At 40.3% G+C, this 19787-nt stretch overlaps 1 protein-coding gene across 4 annotated transcripts in view; it reads right to left on the bottom strand.

The window, feature by feature from the left end:
- Positions 1–19787, bottom strand: part of MTA3 (metastasis associated 1 family member 3) — a 213253-nt gene that overhangs the window by 22409 nt on the left and 171057 nt on the right. For 3 of the 4 annotated variants that reach the window (XM_044918687.1, XM_044918686.1, XM_044918689.1), the window contains exons 10-14: positions 14595–14669; positions 12286–12344; positions 6844–6965; positions 2740–2891; positions 1084–1306 (exon numbers count right to left, since the gene is read on the bottom strand). In XM_044918687.1, the coding sequence (XP_044774622.1) occupies positions 1084–1306; positions 2740–2891; positions 6844–6965; positions 12286–12344; positions 14595–14669 (631 nt within the window). Of the gene's footprint in view, positions 1–961; positions 1307–2739; positions 2892–6843; positions 6969–12285; positions 12345–14594; positions 14670–19787 lie in introns of those variants that run through there. The other variant, XM_044918688.1, reaches the window with a different exon arrangement.

The raw sequence follows: 19787 nt of genomic DNA, 5'->3' as shown, positions 1-19787 counted from the left end.
TCCTTATATTGATACCCTCCTTAAATCAAAATGGAACATCTCATAACAAGAAATTTCTTTTCTCACAAAGAAAAAGCATCTACTAAATGTCTACACAATTTCCTTTCTGTTAAGCCAGACAGCAAATTTGCTCATCCTTTAAGGGAGAAAGCTGCATGGCTCTAACGTGGAGCCAGGCCTGTGACTAAACATAGCAAGGCTAGAATCAGAGCTAGCACACAAAGTATGGACACATTTGAGGGGTACATGGTAATAACAGAACAACCCACAATTCACTGATACATATGACCTTTGTTCTAACAACAACAAAAATAATGAAACATAAGCAAGACTGAGCATGTTGAAAATGAGAGTAATAGTCATGTACATGGTAGGCAGTAATATATGTATGACTATGAAATGGAAACCAAATCGGACAAATATAAAGAATGCTCAACCCATAAATTTGGTCACTAGCCTGTAAAAACTAAATATGTATTTTCAGAAAATTCACCCAAAGACACTAAAATCCATTTATAATTTGCTCCATCTTCCAATAACTTCCAAAATAGTGTTTGTTATGAAGCACTGTGAATTTCCATTAATATTGTACGACTGTAAAAGGAAAATGAGAGGTTTACAAAGACATGCAATTTCTAATTAATGTAAATGGGCAAATTTTATTCGAACCTAATGAAGCCATGTAAGAGCAGGCTGCATGTCTCGTCTAAGGGGCCTCACTGGGACACCGTCCTTAGGGGTTACATCGCGGCACGACCTTGCAGGTGAAAAGTGCCTTCCCGTAAGGGTTCTCGGGCAATGCCAACGCAAGACCTCCCTGGACAAGGGTGCCTCCCACCGAATCTCTGCTGAGCACTATCCTCTCTGCGGAGGGACTTCCAGTGTTTCCTTTTTAGGCTGGCATGATACAAATGGCAGCAGACAAAAACAATGTTAAAAAAATAAACCAAATAAAAGGCTGTACACAAGAACTTATGTTTATTGCCAACAAAAACAAAAAAACAAACAAAAAAGAGAGACAGGGAAGGAGAGAAAATGGTCAGAAGCACAACACGTAAGGTTAAGAATTTAAAAGCATCTTACATTCTGCCCTAATGGCAGCATAATTAATAGGAACAAACGGCCGTCTTGCTGCCTGCCGCAGCCGGAGGGTATTTTTGCAGACCTGACGAGCAAATTTTGTGAAATATGTAGTGTGAAGGAAGAAAGCTTGGCGGGTCTTCACTGCAGACTTTGGGCTCCCCGTGTTTCGGACTGGCATCCCCTGCATGGCCTGGCGAGACATGTGACTCCTAACACGGGGGTCCTGCAAAATCAGACACCGACAGACACATAAAGGATAGAATGCTATTGGCATCAGGCTCAGAGAAAAGACAATTTTTAAGTTTTTCACTGAAGCATCTATAACTTAATACCCTACCCCTAAAGGAGGAAATTTAGAAGTATGCATTTTTGGGAAGAGGGTAGGGGCGTAGAGAAGGAAACTGGGTAGGGGTGGGAGGGTGTGTGATCCTGTTTTTGTTTTTTAAGTGTTTCTTTTATTTCCAATTCATTAACACACAATGTTATATTCGTTTTAGGTGTAAAATATAGTAACTCAATACTTCCATACATCCTCCTGTACTCATCACAAGTGCACTCCTTCCTCTATTTTGGTTTTTAAATTGACATTGACCTTGGGCTGGGTGGCTCAGTTGGTTAAGCGACTGCCTTCGGCTCAGGTCATGATCCCGGAGTCCTGGGATTGAGTCCCACATCGGGCTCCCCCTTCTCTGTGGGGAGCCTGCTTCTCCCTCTGCCTCTGCCTGCCACTCCCCCTGCTTGTGCTCTCTCTCTCTCTCTCTGTCAAATAAATAAATAAAATCTTTTATAAATAAATAAATAAATAAATAAATTGACATTGACCTTAAGAATCCAAAATCAAGTTCACAATAGTAAAAAACTGCCAAGGGGGTTAATTAAATTATTTTATTTTTTTTAATAGTGAAGGAGTCCTGAGATCCTGTTAGGCCTTAAAAAGTCTCCCTCTGGTCGACATAGGTGCTTATATCTGCAATCTATGAGAATTTTACCAAAATTGTATTTCAATTGTTGTACCTCAAGATGGAGTCCATACCACCTTCTTTGTCCCTTCTATGACAGCCCAGGGGCAGAAAAATGTCCAATTCGTATTTATTACTTTATGTAGTAAGACATATTTTTGACAGTATTTAAAGGTTGCAAACTGTTTTCCAAAGAGCAATTAAAACATTTAATTTGTAAGCTCTCTACTTATGCTAACACTTCCCACACACATTGTTCTTTTGTCTGAGTAATCACACAAGAACAATATTTTGAATACCTGAAAAACTTTGATTTGTCCCTACCCTCTCTCCACGCCCACCTTAAATATTATGGTGTTACGTTTAGTTATAAAAAAAACAGTTTTGCGGGGCGCCTGGGTGGCTCAGTCGTTAAGCGTCTGCCTTCGGCTCAGGTCATGGTCCCAGGGTCCTGGGATCAAGCCCTGCATCAGGCTCCCTGCTCAGCGAGAAGCCTGCTTCTCCCTCTCCACTCCCCCTGCTTGTGTTCCCTCTCTTGCTGTCTCTCTCTCTGTCAAATAAATAAATAAAATCTTAAAAAAAACAACAACAACAGTTTTGCTTGCTTTTAAGTTATCCTGTACTATACTTCTGTTTCCAAGGAGTATCTAGCCATTGAAATGACATTCATCAGCATAAAAGATTATTGCTCATATACCTCTGTAGTTGGGCTGGGAGATAACTTCTCTTCCTCCGATTGGGTGGGCATTTTCAGGCCTCCATATTTTTTCCAATAGAGCCAACAGGTTGCACACAATCTACACTGCATATTAGGTGGGCCCCAAGAATACCACTGATGAGATTGTGTAGCTAAAGATAGAGGAAAAATATGGAAAAACAAAGAATGCTATGTAATTTGTAACATCAATACACATACCATTAAATATTTTTAAAATGTTCCAAAGTCATCTTTAGTTTACAATGTTACTTTTCTTTCCCCAGTTCACCAAACATAAAAGTCTAATACATGCACGTATTTTTCAAGATTCAGAATTCATTAAACCATTTATTTCTATATATATATCGAGTACTTGTGGCTCCTGTTAAAAGAAGCTAATAGATGGAAGTATTCTGTATAATAAACTGTGCTATTACTGAGGGAGTTTCGTTAATTAAAAATACCCTCTATTGTGTACATTTCTGGAAATAAGTTATCAGAAAGGTATTATTATTGTTAGATTAGTGTTTAAGGTCTAAGTCTAGGTCACCAAATCGATGGTTCAGAAACTACCTCAGAGTTTAAGGTGCTCAGAGAGGCCCCACTGATTAAGGCAGGAATCTGTCAGAAATAGATAACTGTTTTCCATTTCCTTATTTTAACAAATGAACAAAACAATCATTTTAATATTTCTCCCTTTAAAAACACAATCCCTTTCAAGACTATTTAAGTCCAGGGATGCCTGGGTGGCTCAGTCATTAAGCGTCTGCCTTTGGCTCAGGTCATGATCCCGGGGTCCTGGGATCGAGCCCTGCATCGCGCTCCCTGCTCCGAGGGAAGCCTGCGTCTCCCCTCACCCACTCCCCCTGCTTGTGCTTGCTCTCTCGCTGTGTCTCTCTCTGTCAAATAAATAAAATCTTAAAAAAAAAAAAGACTATTTAAATCTAGATCCAGTGATCATATGCAGCCAAGATCACAGAATGCTTAGGACCTAATAACCTGGCTGATAGATCACTTAGCTAAACAGTGCAAGCCATTGCCAGATTTGTTCTGCAGTTTGAATTACTGCCATATAACATTTAAAGTATTCCCACAATGGATCTGAAGTTTAAGAAAGGAAACACTGGCACTGAAACATTAAGTTAACAAGGTACATAAAAATTATAATTCTCTACATTTGCCTTGGAATACTCTTCCCCCTGATTTGTAAGTTACCTTCGTCAGGTCAAAATGTTCAAACAGTACATTAAGGTGTCAACTAACACTTCACAAGCCAATGTCAGAAAGAGAAAATATACTGACCATTATAATCAAACTGTGTCTTAGTTTATTGAGAATAATACTGTGCACCCATCATGTGTTATTTCTAGTGGACTCCTTGCAAACAGCAGCCCAAAACCTTTCCTCATAATTTAGAAACAATAAGTCAAATAAGTTGATTTTTTTAAACACAAATTTTAAGAATCCTAAATATTAGGCTCCTATTTTTGATTCTGAATATAAAATTTCACTCATATTTAAATGTATACCTCTTTACCCAAGTTAACCATGACATGGCATTTTAATATTTGTCAAGCAACATCTTTCCCCTTACATAATTAACTCAAATGCAATTAAAAAGTGACAGGGGCGCCTGGGTGGCAGAGTCAGTTGAGTGTCCGACTCTTGATTTTGGCTCAGGTCATGATTCAGGGTCATGAGACTGAGCCCTGCATCAGGCTACGGAGTCTGCTTGAGATTCTCTCTCTCCATCTCCCTCTGCCTAGCCCCTCTGTGTGCTCTCTCTCTAAAATATATAAAACCCTTTTTTAAATAAAGAAAATCTTTAAAAAAGTGACAAAAAGAAAACACCAAATTCTATAAAGATAAATCTTACATGCATGTTATGAGATACATCTTATGATATTATTTAATGAGTCTAAAATAAATATAAAATAAAAATCACTCATTTGTCATGCACACATAAAAATGACAGAATAATTATTTAAAAGGATATGTGAGACTACATATGAGTGTAAAAGGGGTAAGTCAAAAATAAGACAGATTAAGCCACCACTTGTCTGTAGGATTCTTTTTATTTTCATTTAAATACAAATAAACTTCAATATCTAAGAGTTTCCAATTCAAAGACACTCATGATGCAATACACATACAATTATGTATATGTACATATATTTCCCTTTGTGCTTCCATGGTGCAGAAAAATGGTTAGAAATGTACCATTTCTATGAAGTCAGCAATTTGCCTGGATCATACTTTCCTTGGTTTCAGGTAAGAAAATTATATGACCGTTTTTTATTTTTATTTATTTACTTTTAGAGAGAGTGAGCGGGGGAGGGGTAGAGGGTAAGAGAGCGTCTTAAGCTGACTCCACACCCACCATGGGGCTTGATCTCATGACCCTGAGATCATGACCCGAGCTGAAATCAAGTCAGATGCTTAACCGACTGAGTCACCCAGGCGCCCCTATGTTACCTAGTTTTAAAAGTCTTTTCTAGGGGTGCCTGGCTTCAGTTGGTAGAGCATGCAGCTCTTGATCTTGGGGTTGTGAGTTTAAGCCCCACAATGGGTACACAGATTACTTAAAAAAAATAAAAATTAAATTAAAAAAAAAAAGGGCTTTTCTAACACTGAAGCTTGGTGTGAAGTAGAGCAGAGGCCACATTGCCCCTCGTTTCCGTGCCCTTAGGGCAGTAAGCTACAGCTATCCCTCCAAAGGGCTGCTGAGAGAAAAAACTGGGCACCAAGTAAACTTTCAATAAATACTAGTTTCCTTCCCTCTCTCACCCCAAGCCACTTTGATTGTAAGGAAACATAGATTATAATGTCATTGATATCCATGAACAGATTATGTTGTTTGAGATTTTAAATAAGTATAAAAATACCGAAAGTGTGGGGCGCCTGGCTGGCTCAGTCAGTAGAGCATGCGACTCTTCATCTCAGGGTTGTCTGAGTTAGAACCCCACACTGGTGTAGAGATTACTTAAAAAAAAATAGAAAAAGTGGGGGGGAAAAAAGCTAAGAGAGACAATAAAATAGCAAGAATTTTTTTTTTTAAAGTGTATCGGGGCACCTGGGTGGCTCAGCTGGTTAAATATCCGACTCTTAATTTTGGTTCAGGTCATGATCACAGGGTGGTGAAATCGAGTCCCACCTCGGGCTCTGTGCTGGGCGTGGAGTCTGCTTAAGATTCTCCCCCTCCCGGGCGCCTGGGTGGCTCAGTTGGTTAAGCGACTGCCTTCAGCTCAGGTCATGATCCTGGAGTCCCGGGATCGAGTCCCACATCGGGCTCCCTGCTCAGCAGGGGGTCTGCTTCTCCCTCTGCCCTCTTCCCTCTCGTGCTCTCTGTCTCTCATTCTCTCTCTCTCAAATAAATAAATAAAATCTTAAAAAAAAAAAAAAAAAGATTCTCCCCCTCCCTCCCCCTCTGCTGTTCCCCCCCGACCCCATGCGCATGTGTGCTCCCTTTCTCTCTCTCAAATAAATAAATAAAATATATATTTTTTAAAAGTCTATCAATTACTTCATCTCACCAAACCAATCTAACATCCAGGTCAAATAAGCTGTAATACTGCCCATGTCTGCTAGGATTTTGACATGAACAGATACTGATAAATATACCGGGGCCCTGAAAGCAAAGGCAAACATAGAACAGCATCTCCCAAACCAGTGTGCTCTGACAGAACCAGGTCTGAGGATTATAAATAGCACCTCATCCATACACAGGTCTTCCTGACAGAACTTTCTGGAGCCTCTGTCAAAGTATACTAAGAAACTCCAAAATAGGATTTGGTATATTCCGTGGAACCATGGTTTGCACAAAGCTAGCAACAACTCTGAACGCAGCTTAGCAAACACTGCAGTGGGATACTCAACAGAGGACCCTGCAGAAGCAAAGCAGAGGAAACCCAGGACCAAAATTCAGTGTCCAGGCCGAAGGGAAGGGTGGGCATCTACTCACACCGTCCTGCTCTCTGAGAGGTGCGCCTCAGGTACCTCGAGAGGGCTGCTCAACACCTCCCACCCCGCAGTGGGAGCACAGGGCCACGCACCGCATCCCAGGCCCCGAAGGAGAGGAGAAAGCCGCCTTACCATACAACTTACCATAGCAGCTCTCACAGGCTCGCCCTACAAGGGGATTCTGTGGCTGGAATGTGGTCCCCACGGCTCCATTCACAGCACCAGGTTTGCCATTGCTGGCAGATATTTGGTTGGGATTTGGTTTGCTGCTTTCAATGAAATATAAAGTGAGGTGATAAAAATGACCTGTATAACAAGGCAAAAGTCTATCTCTCTGTTGCTTTATCTTAACTACATATAAACATCTGAATGTTTGGTAAAGAAGAAATAAGCTGGTAAACGTAAGGGATTAAAATGAACTCAAACCATTCATCTGTACAAAACAAGGGTATGTAAAAACCAATCTCTTATGCCTGATACGCACAAAGTAAAGATAGCCATTATTAGCTCTCCTCCACCCGAACCCAATTTCCTTAGAACACTCTCTGAGGCTTTTTGAAAGACACAAGCTCCTAAGCTCTATTACTTACCATGAATTCTCCTGAGAATTAAAAAATACTTTGGGGGGATCAAACAATTAAGTTAAAGCAGCGTGCTGTGTTTAGGAGAGCCACCGAGCCATTCCTGCCGCTGGTGTGGGAGCTGCTGACAGGGCGCAGGCTCCTGAGGGAACTGCACAAAAGCCACGCGCTCAACAAAGACACTGTGGATGTCAACAGAGCGTATCTCTAGAATCTAAGTTGGCATTTCAGGGGATTTAACCGTTTATGATAATGATTTCTACGACGTCTGAATTTTTATGAGAAAGATTACACGGCACTTGACATTAGAAAAGCCAACCAATGTATTTTGAGGTTTTCAAGAAAACATTTTTAGGAGGATGAGAAGGAGACATCTATCAAGTGTTTATATGCAAATTTCCCAGAGGCCATAATTCCTTAGAAACAGGGAGCCTAGAGTACCTTGGTACTTACTTGGTGCAAACATGGCTCACTTTTCCCCACATGGGGTAAGCTAACTCCCCTGCTTATAAAGCCATGCCCTAGAATACTACACAGGTGCACATGACATGTTCTCAAATAAACTCAGAATTTATTAAACATATATTTATAAAGTGCCTGACCTCAAGGAGCTTTCATTCTAGAGGAGCTTTCACGTCTATTTGCTAGACAGAAAACAAGCAAAATAAACTAGTCAACCATTTGTTAGCAATGAATGCTGAATGACTGAATGCAGACTAACTCCCCACGGCTACTGAGGTAATGAGAGTTCACAACTATCAAGACACTTGGAGTCTCAACACAGAGTTGGCTCAGGAGTTTCCTCTTTGCCGTTTCCTGTTTCTTCAATTCCATTTACCAGTGAAAGCCTAATGTGTAAACTTGGCCTGACGACAAATTAAGATTTCTTTCTGGCATTGTTACTGCAACTCTTAGGTGACACCTCACCACCACCCCCAGGAGAAATCATTTAACCTCTGTGTGCAGTGAGGTCCCCACTTTGTAAGAGGGCTATTATTTACCCTTCTAACCTGTGCCAGCAATGTATCTTGAAGACAAATCTTTTTTTTTTTTTTTTTTAAGATTTTATTTATTTATTTGACAGAGAGAGAGCACAAGTAGGCAGAGTGGCAGGAAGAGAGAGAGGGAGAAGCAGGCTTCCTGCCAAGCAGGGAGCCGGACGTGGGGCTCGATCCCAGGACCCCCGGATCATGACCTGAGCCAAAGGCAGCCGCTCAACCGACTGAGCCACACAGGCGCCCCGACAAATCATTTTTTAAAACACATTTTACACAAGACAGAATGTGTTTATTTTCTTATAGTTTGCAGATGAAAATGTACGTGACTAAAAGTGGTGACTTATAGGGCGCCTGGGTGGCTCAGTCGTTAAGCGTCTGCCTTCGGCTCAGGTCATGATCCCAGGGTCCTGGGATCGAGCCCCACATCGGGCTCCCTGCTCGGCAGGAGGCCTGCTTCTCCCTCTCCCACTCCCGCTGCTTGTGTTCCTGCTCTCACTATCTCGGTCTCTGTCAAATAAATAAATAAAATCTTAAAAAAAAAAAAAAAAAGTGGTGACTTATAATGACTAAGATTTCCAAAGGTATGTAATAAATATTTCTGATTTTTAAGAATCTACTAGCTATAGATAGGAAGGATGGCCCCCTTAAATCAAGTGACTGGCTGAATCTCAGAAGGCTTCCCTCAAAATATGCAAATTTCTGACATTTAACCCAGGGCTAAATATATGTGTTGAAAAAGAGCTAATACAAATTTACAGGTGAGCTGCCTGAAAAAAGAAAGAGAGCAAACACAACCTTAGTTGTTCAACTGAATTTTGCATGTTATTTGAATAAACCACTGATCATAATTATAATAATCATAAAAGGAAAACAAGTGTGCAAAGACTCAATGAATGCAGACATGTGAATCACTTAAAATCCATTTTGCAAATCTAAGTACCTACAGATTAATTCTCAGGTGACAAATGATTTCAATGTGACCATTTGAATAAACTTTTACTCTAAGACAAACATACAAAAAAAATTTTTAAAGCTGCATTATATGAAACTGTCCTTTTAGCTAATGCCCAAACCTCTTCTCCCTCATCTGTATTCCAGATTCTACCCCTACTGCCCTCTTCTCGAGAATTTTGTACATTTGATTCTCTTTCCTGGACCCTCTTCATTATCATGTAAACGTATTTCTCCTACTTAAAAAACTCTATTATTCTTTTCCAACCTACCCCTCAAAGTGAAGAACTCCTTCGACTGACCTTTCCAGCCACTTCTGTTGAGAGCTGCCCATTTTGACTTTCTGTAGTTCCTTGGCTTACATGCAGTCCTTGACCACTACATTAAAGATGACCAATGAATGACCATGCTGCTAAATTCTCAGGCTATTTTTCATCAACATCTGACATGATTAATTAATCTCTTCCGCTCCTTGAAACACACTCCTCTCTCAGCTTTTGTGATAACGCACTCACCTTGCTATCCTACGTTTTCTGATACATAAATCCTGGATTTCCTCAACATTGGCCCAAGACCCTTTTTTTCTTATTGCTCCTCCTAAGAAAGCTCATCCATGGTTTCAAACACAATATTATATGCTGATGAAGCTCAAATTTGTATCTCTAGAGCAAAACTTTCCCCTGAACTTAAGATCAATACATCCGACATCAGATTCAACACCTCTTTTTGGATAGAGCAAATTCAAAATGACCTAGCCTGCGTCTCTGCCAGTTTCTTAGCTTGGTGAAGGGCACAACAATCCACCTAGCTGTGCTGGCCAGAAATCTGGGACTCTAGCTTGACATCTCCCCTCTACCCTCCACACACGTTAATCACCTCCACATGGTGTCCCATTTCCAGGGCCACAACTCCAGGTCAAGCTACCATCACCTTTCTTCTCCAAGAACTTCATAATTGGGTCTCCTTACATCCACTATTACTCCTCTTCCCCAAACCATTTTCTAAAATAGAGACAGTGATCTTAAAGCACCAATTTGATCATGACACTTCCTTGTTTAAAATCCATTTCCACTGTTCATCCGATGGGTACACTCCTGGCCCTTGCCTACCATACCAGCCTCCCGCAGCTCACCGCTCTCTTGACACCAGCTACACTGCCTTTGTCTCAGCTCCTTAAGTACTGTTCTGCCCCTTCCGATCTCAGGATCCCCTTGGCCTGGAAAGCCTCCATCACCTGGTTAATTCCTCTTCCTCCTCCAGAGTTCACTCAGACTCACTTCCACAAGGAATCTTTCCTGACAGCATCAACTGAGTCTGGTTTTCCTGTACAAATTCTCATAAAAACTATTCTGTTCTTCCCCATCATAGTACTCGTCACACTGGGTGACTGTTTCGCATCTGTCTCCCCCACGCTAGAATGTAGTCTGTCTTCTTAACCTTACTACCTCTAGTACTGAACAGAGTGCTCTGCATATAGGAGACTGCTGGGCTCAAACGAATGATAGTATAAAATAATTCTTAATCTATTATTTGTTTCAAAATACTTGATTTCAGAGTTAATTGTGAAATTCTTCAAAGGACTCAGATTCTTATCCAACTCAAGGTAACTTCATACCTTCCATTTATGTAGAAGATTTATGTAACTTTTACATCATTCACTTAGATCAGGTTGGCATCGTAAATATTTTCAGCTCTGTGGATATTACAATTTCTGTCACAACCTCTGAATGCTGCCATCGAAGCATGAAAGCACACATAAATAATACATAAATGAATGAGAATGGCTGTGTTCCAATGACACTTTATTTACAAAAATAGGCAGCAGGTCAGATTTGGCCTGCAGACTACAGTTTGCTGGTCTTTGACTTAGATCAAGACTCCAATGAAGTCAATGCAAAACATAACAGAAACAATTCTCTGGGTTACTAGGTGAAAACTGGTTAGATGTACTTTCCCTTGGATGTGACAGCACTACAATGCCCAAGAAAGCTGCTGGGCTTGCTTCTAAAAACCTGACTCATGAATCACCACACTGTTTTCTTTGGGGAGTTGCTCCTCTATAAATTACTCAAATAAAATATAAAATGTTCTAAAATACTGGAAACCACTGCAGGAGGGACATTACAGCTCTGAATAAAAATTATGAATCCTGTAAATTACATGTTATCTGCCTTGAGATAAAAAAAATTATTTAAAAATATCACAATTCATTATCTACAAGGCCTCCTATATATAAATGTATTACTATATCAAAGTTCAGTGAACAAAAGCCTAGGTATAAAACAACTGTACTGAGTGACAAAAATCCTGGAGCAGCACACACAACTTTGTAGCAATTTCATGTTAATCCCCACAGAACCTAGTATAGCACTATACGCACGGTACTCAATAAACTAAGTTTTCTTGAACAAATGAACGATCTCAAAAGGCCTCAAAAAAGATTATAATTCATTTAAAATGTAGCAAATGAAAAGCAAACTGGCATTCATTTCGATATGACGATTTCTAAGCTCCCCCAAATAATGGTGATAGAATACCAGACATGTGAAACAACTGATACCTATTCATTATTTATCCAACGTTTACAAAGTATGGTTCTTCTTACTCTCTTTAACCATTCTGCCAAGCAAACAATGTAAAATCTGCAACCAAATAAACAGCCTCAAAAGGGCAATGTGCACCACACCTCCCAAATCCATTCCATAACATAGAAGTTTCAAAAGCTGCTAGCTTTCTGAAACACATTTGCTTCAAATAATAGAGTCTCAGAGGTTAGTTTTCTGATGCTTTCCCTGCAGCTTTGATAAAAGGATACCACGCGGCATTTTTCCTCTCATCCTTTTGTCTGTCTACTTGGGGTTTTTCCCACCAGCCATTTTTCTTTCTAAAAAAAAATCACTGTAGTGGTATAATGGAAGCAAGTCTCGTGCTTTGTAGTGTCAGAAAATAAGATACACAACAAAATTCAAATCTGGCTGAAACTGACCAAAATGACATATTTTGTTTTCATAGAATTCATACTATGACAAATATTTTAAAAGATTTCTGTTACTTACTAAGTTGGGATATACACTTGTTTCAGTTTACTCTCGGCTTCTGCTGCTTTTAGACGTTTCTAATTCAAAAGATAGATAAAATATTTTACATACAATGCCTAATAATTATTACCACTTCACTGTCTTAAAAAACTCATAAGAAAATGAAATATTAAAACATCATTCAAAAATTGCCATTTTTAACAAAGGCCTTTCTTTCATGTACATATTCTCAAACTGTGTTCATTTGTAAGACAATTCACTAGATTCTGAGGTACAGAACTGCAAGTATTAATACCATTTTAGACCTAGATTTTAAAAAGAAAGCAGTGAATAAGTCCATTTTCTACTGCTCCACCAGTGAATAAACAGGACTTAGAAATAACCATTTTTATTTTGCAAATTTAGTTTCTACTTTCTTTTTTGCCCTTCTGGAACACACACACACACACACACACACACACACACACACTCTTTGCTTTAAAAAATATTTTTATCAGAAATGATGAGTTTCCAAGGTCCATGAGAAAGAAAGAGATAACTCCCCTAAGTACAATTAAATAAGTATTTACCTTCAAGTGTTAAGAGATATGCAATAAACTTTAAAGCCTAGCTGAACTCACATCAGATTTCAGGAGCCAATTAGGAGCCAAATGTAGGAAAAGGAATGGGGAAAAGATTACCTAATCATATCCAGAAACTGATCAACACAGTAAATGAATACAAACAAGGAAGTAAAACAATATATGGTAGATATCCGAAAAGAAGACAAACCAGAATATAAGGCAGTCATCCACATTCTCAATGAGGAGAAAACAAAACATTTAAGAGGACAACTTAAAACTTTTAGAGGGGTGCCTAGGTGGCTCAGTCGGTTAAGCGTCTGCATTTGGCTCGGGTCATGATCCTGGGGTCCTGGGATCGAGTCCCACAGTGGGCTCCTTGCTCAGTGGGAGCCTACTGCTCCCTCTCCCTCTGCTCGTGCATGTGGCTCTTGCTCTCACTTGCTCACTCTCTCACTCAAATAAAGAAAATCTTTAAAGAAAAAAATAAAACTTTTAGAGACAGAGTTGAAATATTTGGAAATAATTTTATCCAAAAACTACTTTTCGACCACCCATAATGCCATCATTTCCACCATCTTTAGGGACTTTTTTGGCCTTGAAAAACACAAGTTTCCAGAGTACATGGTCTTCACTTCTATGTTGTTTGAAATAAGCACTTTTGAATTCTACATGATGTTGACACCAGAAACTTTTCAATAAGCCATGGGTATGTGTTCACTATTCATGATCTCGACAACTCACTATGGTCATTTTAAAACTGATCCTTGGAGCGCCTGGGTGTCTCAGTTGGTTGAGTGCCCGACTCTTGGTTTCGGCTGACGTTGTGATCTCAGGGTCGTGAGATCGAGCCCCAAGTCGGGCTCTGTGCGGGGCGTGGAGCCTGCTTAGGATACTCTCTCTCCCTCTGCCGCCCAACCCCCCCGCAACTTTCTCTCTCAAATAAATAAATAAATCTTTAAAAAAAATAGAAGTGACCCTTAAAATGTATTTTTATGGCACCCAACACTTGCCACTGTATGATCACATAACTTAGGGAAACTCATGTCTGTGTTAAATATATTTGCTCCTTTCTTTACCAGCTCTAGACTGTGACTAGAAGAATATAAAAACAAGTATTGACTGAAGTCACTAAGGAAGAAGTACCTTTCCCCAAAAGTAACAGTACTCAAATTAAGTAAGTGAGAGAATTATCTCAAGCTGGAACATTTAGGAAGGACTCAAAATTAAAGGATTCCCTGCTTTTAGAAATATCTCTGGAGAAAAATTTATGTACAGTACCAAAACATCGAATTAGTAATACTAACTACTACAGTTAAGGTCAAAGACTTAGAGGATATATATATGACACAAATGTCATCTAAGGAGGTTTCAGAAGATCTTTCAAAATATCTCAAACTGTATGGTTGATGGCACTGGTCTAAATTTCTAATAATCCATAAAAATAACCTGTTCACATCTTAGGTCATTCCACTCGACTACACTCACAAAGAGATGAAGCACCGAGCACCTGCAAGGAAAATAATACCTCTCTAGTGGTATCTTTCCCTGTCGTCTTTCCAAAATATTTATCATAATGACTTCTGAAGTAAAGAAAATATTAGGACTAAAATCTTAATATCTTAAGGACGTGAAATCATATAGTTTAAAATAGTACAGAAAAGATAAAGCAAATTTAAAATTAAGTATATTGCTAAGAAATACTAAGATATGAACAGAAAGCTCACTTTAATGCAATTGTATTGGTTGCAATATGAAGAAAATTACCTGCTGCACGTATCTGTCAGTAGTTTTCCACATGTAATAATATTCAATGATGCTAGTCAATGATTTCCAAGGGAGCTGAAAAAATATTTAATATGATAATGGAAAACAAGCTACTGTAGAAACTGCTTTCTTTTTAAAATCACTTTTTAAAAATAATGAGGCAAATATCCACATGGAAGATTCATTCTAGGAGAAGTGTTTGAGAAAACTAAAATTAATTCTTAGCAAAGGATACCCCAAACAAGTTATATTCAGTCAGAGACTCTAATACAACACATTCCATTTCTCACCTCCCATTTTATTAAAGATTATAAACATTATGACTGATAATATTTCATGACCTATTCAGGAAAGTTATTCCTGGGCTGCAGGTGGGATTGAAGTACAATTTTTAGAAATGATATTTAAATAGATTTAGCCTACGTTACTTCACACTTCCAAAGATGCAGCTACACCTGGTTGTCATTTGGTCTCTGGCATAAAGGTTCTCATCTCTATAAAAACTGCTTTATTTTGACCTATTTTGTAAATAAAATAAAAACCTAAATCTCTGGGAGACTGCGTAGTTGAGTGCGGCTTGTATTTGAGAAATAGGAAGCTTACCTTTGCTATTTTCCTGTAATGACTCAAAACTGGCCAAATGAGCTCCTACTAACGAGACCCTCTGTAAAGGGAAATCTGTCAGTCGTCCGAAATGTAAATCGGAACAGATCAAACCTTCAAACAAATGATGTGATAGTCACAATCTTTAGCTGTCGCGCCAGATGTTACGTATAGGTGACTCAGTGCTCTCTCCGACTCCTAGCTAGCTTGCCCTAATGCACCATGGGGATCGGGGAGTCACAACAGTACTTCCCACACTGCCCTGCAGCAAGGGGTCTGCTTGAGACCCACGGGTACAATATCCACACCATTCTTATCACTTCCACGTTTCACTCACCTGTTTGCTCTGAAGAGAAAACGGAGTTTTGAGAAAGGACATTATTTTCAGCTTAACGGGGTGGCAACTGCAACAGCAGTTACAAATGTGGCCTCCTTAAAGGACCAAATCGCACAGCCCCTGGTGTCTGCATTGCAGCTAAGGCAAATACCGTTTTCTACGACCCAACGGGCAGTCTAACAGAGCTGAAAGTGCCTGAGGGATGGTGTAAGGAGCCCACCGCAAGACCTCACAGGGGAAGACCTCAGAAGACAGTCATGGGCACAGTCCCCCAGGGCTTCAAGCAAGCTAAGACCTCTTCGTCCCCCCACTAGTCTTCTTCTGAGAAACAGCCCCTGGCGTGCAATTACCTGGAAGGCTGAGAAAAGGAAACCAGGTGACTAGGAACCTGAGCTTCATCATCAGCCAGATTTTATCTAAGCCATAAAGTCCTACTCAGCTGTGCTCAGAACACCGCGCTCTCAAGAAGTACATGTCTTGAAAGTACAAGTAACACATCCCAGTGTGTCTACTCCTGTTGCAGTATCATTTCTCCCTCAACCCTCACGGCTTCATAGGAGTTCCCTAGGACATGGCAAGTGAGGAGGAAAAAATCTGAATGTGGCTGATGGCTTTGCATGATATACTGGCACTGACCAGAATTCTACTGCGGCAGCATCTCAGCCCCAAGCAGGAGTGGCTCTGAAGCACAGTGAAGAAGGGAGATCCTTTGGAAGTGCAGGACATTAGGCACCATCGGGTTTTCTACTTTGAGTTGAAGGAAAGCTGGCCAGAGGTACTCATCCATACCCACTCGCAGAGAGTGGTTATTTACCTGTCACAGTGATCGGGGACTTGAAAGGAATCAGATTAGAAGGTTGGTAACAATGAGGCTTAGGAAAGAGGTTTGTGGGACGGATACCTCTGGATGGGCCCAAGTGTGAGGATATTTGTGTCTCCATGCTTATCAAAGGCTCCCTCTGGAGAGGAGGTTCTCATTAATATCAGGAGGACAAGATGATCTCCTCTAGGGCTTTCAGCCAGCCTCCTTCCCTAGCCAGAACAATGACTGCTCAAAGGACACATAAACAAAATGGACACAGAGGCAAGCAGACAGAGATTACACATGGGTACCACCACATGGATGTCCTCTCACCAAATCTGATCTGATTACTCCAGGTGTCCAATCTGCAAGGAACAGAGTACACTGGGCTTCCAACATGGCACCATTCCTGGTAACATGTCAGTTACATTAGACTCTCAGCATCCTGGAATGAACAGACATCTTGTTCTTGTTGAATAGACAATTATTCTAAATATGACTAGCCTTTTCTGCCTATAATGCATTGACCAGCAATACCAACCACAGACTTATGAATGACTTGTCCTCACAGAACACTGCTTCTAACCCAGGGCTCAGAACCCTTAGGAATAAAGGTTTGGGTCACCCGACCAGGTTAAGAACATTGGTCATCTAAGGGACTAAGGGGAGAACAGTGGAGGAATTTGATTTTGAATGCCAATGAAGACCTCAGGATGAGTTTCAGAAACAGGGAAAAGAAGACTAAAGAAGCTGTATTTCCTTCCTTGCTTGGTATAATGGTTTTCCTTCAGCAGCCCAATTCCCTTTCTATTTTTATATAAGGTCTGTCAGGTAGTTTTACCTTTATAAGTGAATGCAGAAGTTACAATCAATAAAGACAGGGTTGTGACTAAAACCAGAGTAGGAATAAACCAGAGAAGGATGCTGTGACATTAAATTTGAGGAAAAGATACCACATTTCCTAATGATTCAGGGATAATTACAATTGTTTAAAAGTTGATATATGGAAAGGAAGCAGGTATGGAAGGCAAGGATGATGCTGAGTTACCAAAGAGGTGGGTGATGACAGATCCTATATACCCACTTCCAATCCACTTCTACCTTACCTTCCTAAAAGCTCTAAACTACATTTTCCCCAGATACCCTGGACCAAGGATGCAGACATATGGGCCACGTTTAGGCAAGCTGACAAGATGACATCCAGATAGAGAAGTGAGCAACGTAAGGATGAGGCTGCATGCAGGGAGAATGAACTGTTTGGCAAGACTGATGGTTGAGGGGCACCTGGGTGGCTCAGTCAGTTGAATGTCCGACTCTTGATCTCAGGGTCCTGGGATCAAGCCCTGCATCGGGTTCCGTACTCATTGGGGAGTCTGCTTGAGTATTCTCTCCCTCTGCCCTGCCCCCTGCTCTTTTTCTCTCTCTCTTAAAATAAATAAATAAATCTTAAAAAAAAAAAAAAGGAATGATGGTTGAAATATCATGTTCTTCTGGGGCATCCGTGTTGACCTTTCTGCCATCCACGCCTAACATCACGGATGCCAAGCAGCAGAGGGCATGGGTATTTCCACTGTTCCTGGAAGTTTAGTGTCCCACTTTGGTTCTCTAGTCTTCCCAGAGATTCTGTGAGAACTTACTATCCTATATTCATTTCTGATTAAATGAATAGATATAGTGAATTTCGTACTTAGCAACTAAGAACCCTGACTATTATAACCAATACATTTACTCTTTATACTAAACTGGGTGAGGTTGAGTTTCTCTTATCCATAATCAAAAGCACTCTAGCTTGTACAAAGGTAGGAAGTGTTCAAAGAATAGCCCTAGACATATGGCATTTATTTTTCTTTTGTTTTATTTATTTAAGTAATCTCCACATCCAACGTGGGGCTCGAACTCATGACCCTGAGATCAGGAGTTGCACGCTCTTCTGATTGAGCCAGCCAGGCGCCCCAATGTGTGGCGTTTATTGACAGAATCAAGTTGGAGCAGAAATCAAGCAAGACTGGTGGTAGAGGCAATATATGCAGTAGAGTTTCTGCTAGGATGTTGCCATTGCAGGGTTGGTTAGTTAGTTCTTGGCTTCAAAAGTCTTGGCTGTGAAGCATGTAAACTTGGAACCTGGCCTGCCTGGAGGTTCTGTTAGCCCGTAACACACCCTGTAATCAATCTCTCTCTCCTTAAACTAGCTCACTCAAATGGATTCTGTTGTTTCCAATTATGGCTTTCCAACTTCCTTCAAGTTCACTTTCCTATCCTGGAAGGCTAGAATGGAAATACTGTATTTCTGAGGCTCCCTTGTGATTTATTTCTTCCAAACAGATGTAGAAGACCTACATTCAGAAATGCATTAAGCAGGACAGAGGGAATGGTGCACAGGTTATCTGTTCAGCTGCAGCAGAGCTAAGAGGCACAAAATTGTTCTAGAGCTATCAGCTCCACCAGAGGATTCCTAATCCCAAGACCATGTTTAAAGTAGTGTAGTCTTGGAACAGAGGTTAACCCAGCAGCTTCCCACTTCCCGGGTGGGGCAGAGGTAGGAACTCCCCTGCTGGACCATTCCTGTGGAACGTTCTGATGTCCATCCTGGAGCCTACGTGTCCAACCCCATCAATTATCCAAAATTACATAATAAATATATAATATTTATAACTATAAAAAGTAATTATCCAAAATGAAATCCAATTCTGTTTAAAATAGCTTATATAATTTTGTTATCTGCAATTGAAGCTTAAGTGATAAAACAGCTAGGAAATATCCTCTGCTGAAGGGAGTTTCTATAGCAAGAGACCTAAATGCATAAGGAACACAGACTTTACTATTCTGCACTTTGAATTTATCAGGTTCCTTTGCATATTTCAGGTCCTGCTTCTCCTTAGGATATAAAATCCACAAAAGAATGTCATTCCCACCCTAAAAATGAGAAGAAAAAAAAAAAAACAGATAATCTACAAAACCACACCAATTCTTAAGCCCATCACAGAGCTAAAGTTACAAGACAATCAACTGAACTGAACTCCAAAGCCACTGAGTAAAGACTAGACTCATAAACTATTTTTACTTTGGAAAAGCACAAAACAAAACAAAACAAAACAAAAAGAAAAAGAGAGAGATAACAAATTAAAACAAAGAAGAAAACAGTCAAAAATTTACCAAATTATTAAAGGTCAACAGTGAGCTAGGGCAACTGTTTAGCATCTATGGGAGCTCTAGACACCAGGGCAATCCATCCATGTTTGCCATGGATCTCCAACAGGTGTTCATCAGAAAGAACTGGCCCAGAGCAGGAAACCTAAGAAAGCCCCTGCTGGTGGTGATGGAATTCGAATCTACACTAAGAAATGAAGAGGGGCAGGGCGCCTGGGTGGCTCAGTTGGTTAGGCGACTGCCTTCGGCTCAGGTCATGATCCTGGAGTCCCGGGATCGAGTCCCGCATCGGGCTCCCTGCTCG

This window comes from Neomonachus schauinslandi, chromosome 10, assembly GCF_002201575.2.
Source record: "Neomonachus schauinslandi chromosome 10, ASM220157v2, whole genome shotgun sequence".
In the NCBI taxonomy this organism is placed as follows: domain Eukaryota; kingdom Metazoa; phylum Chordata; class Mammalia; order Carnivora; family Phocidae; genus Neomonachus; species Neomonachus schauinslandi.
The sequence above is the reverse complement of the archived record's forward strand: the minus strand, read 5'-3'. Positions and strand labels throughout refer to the sequence as shown.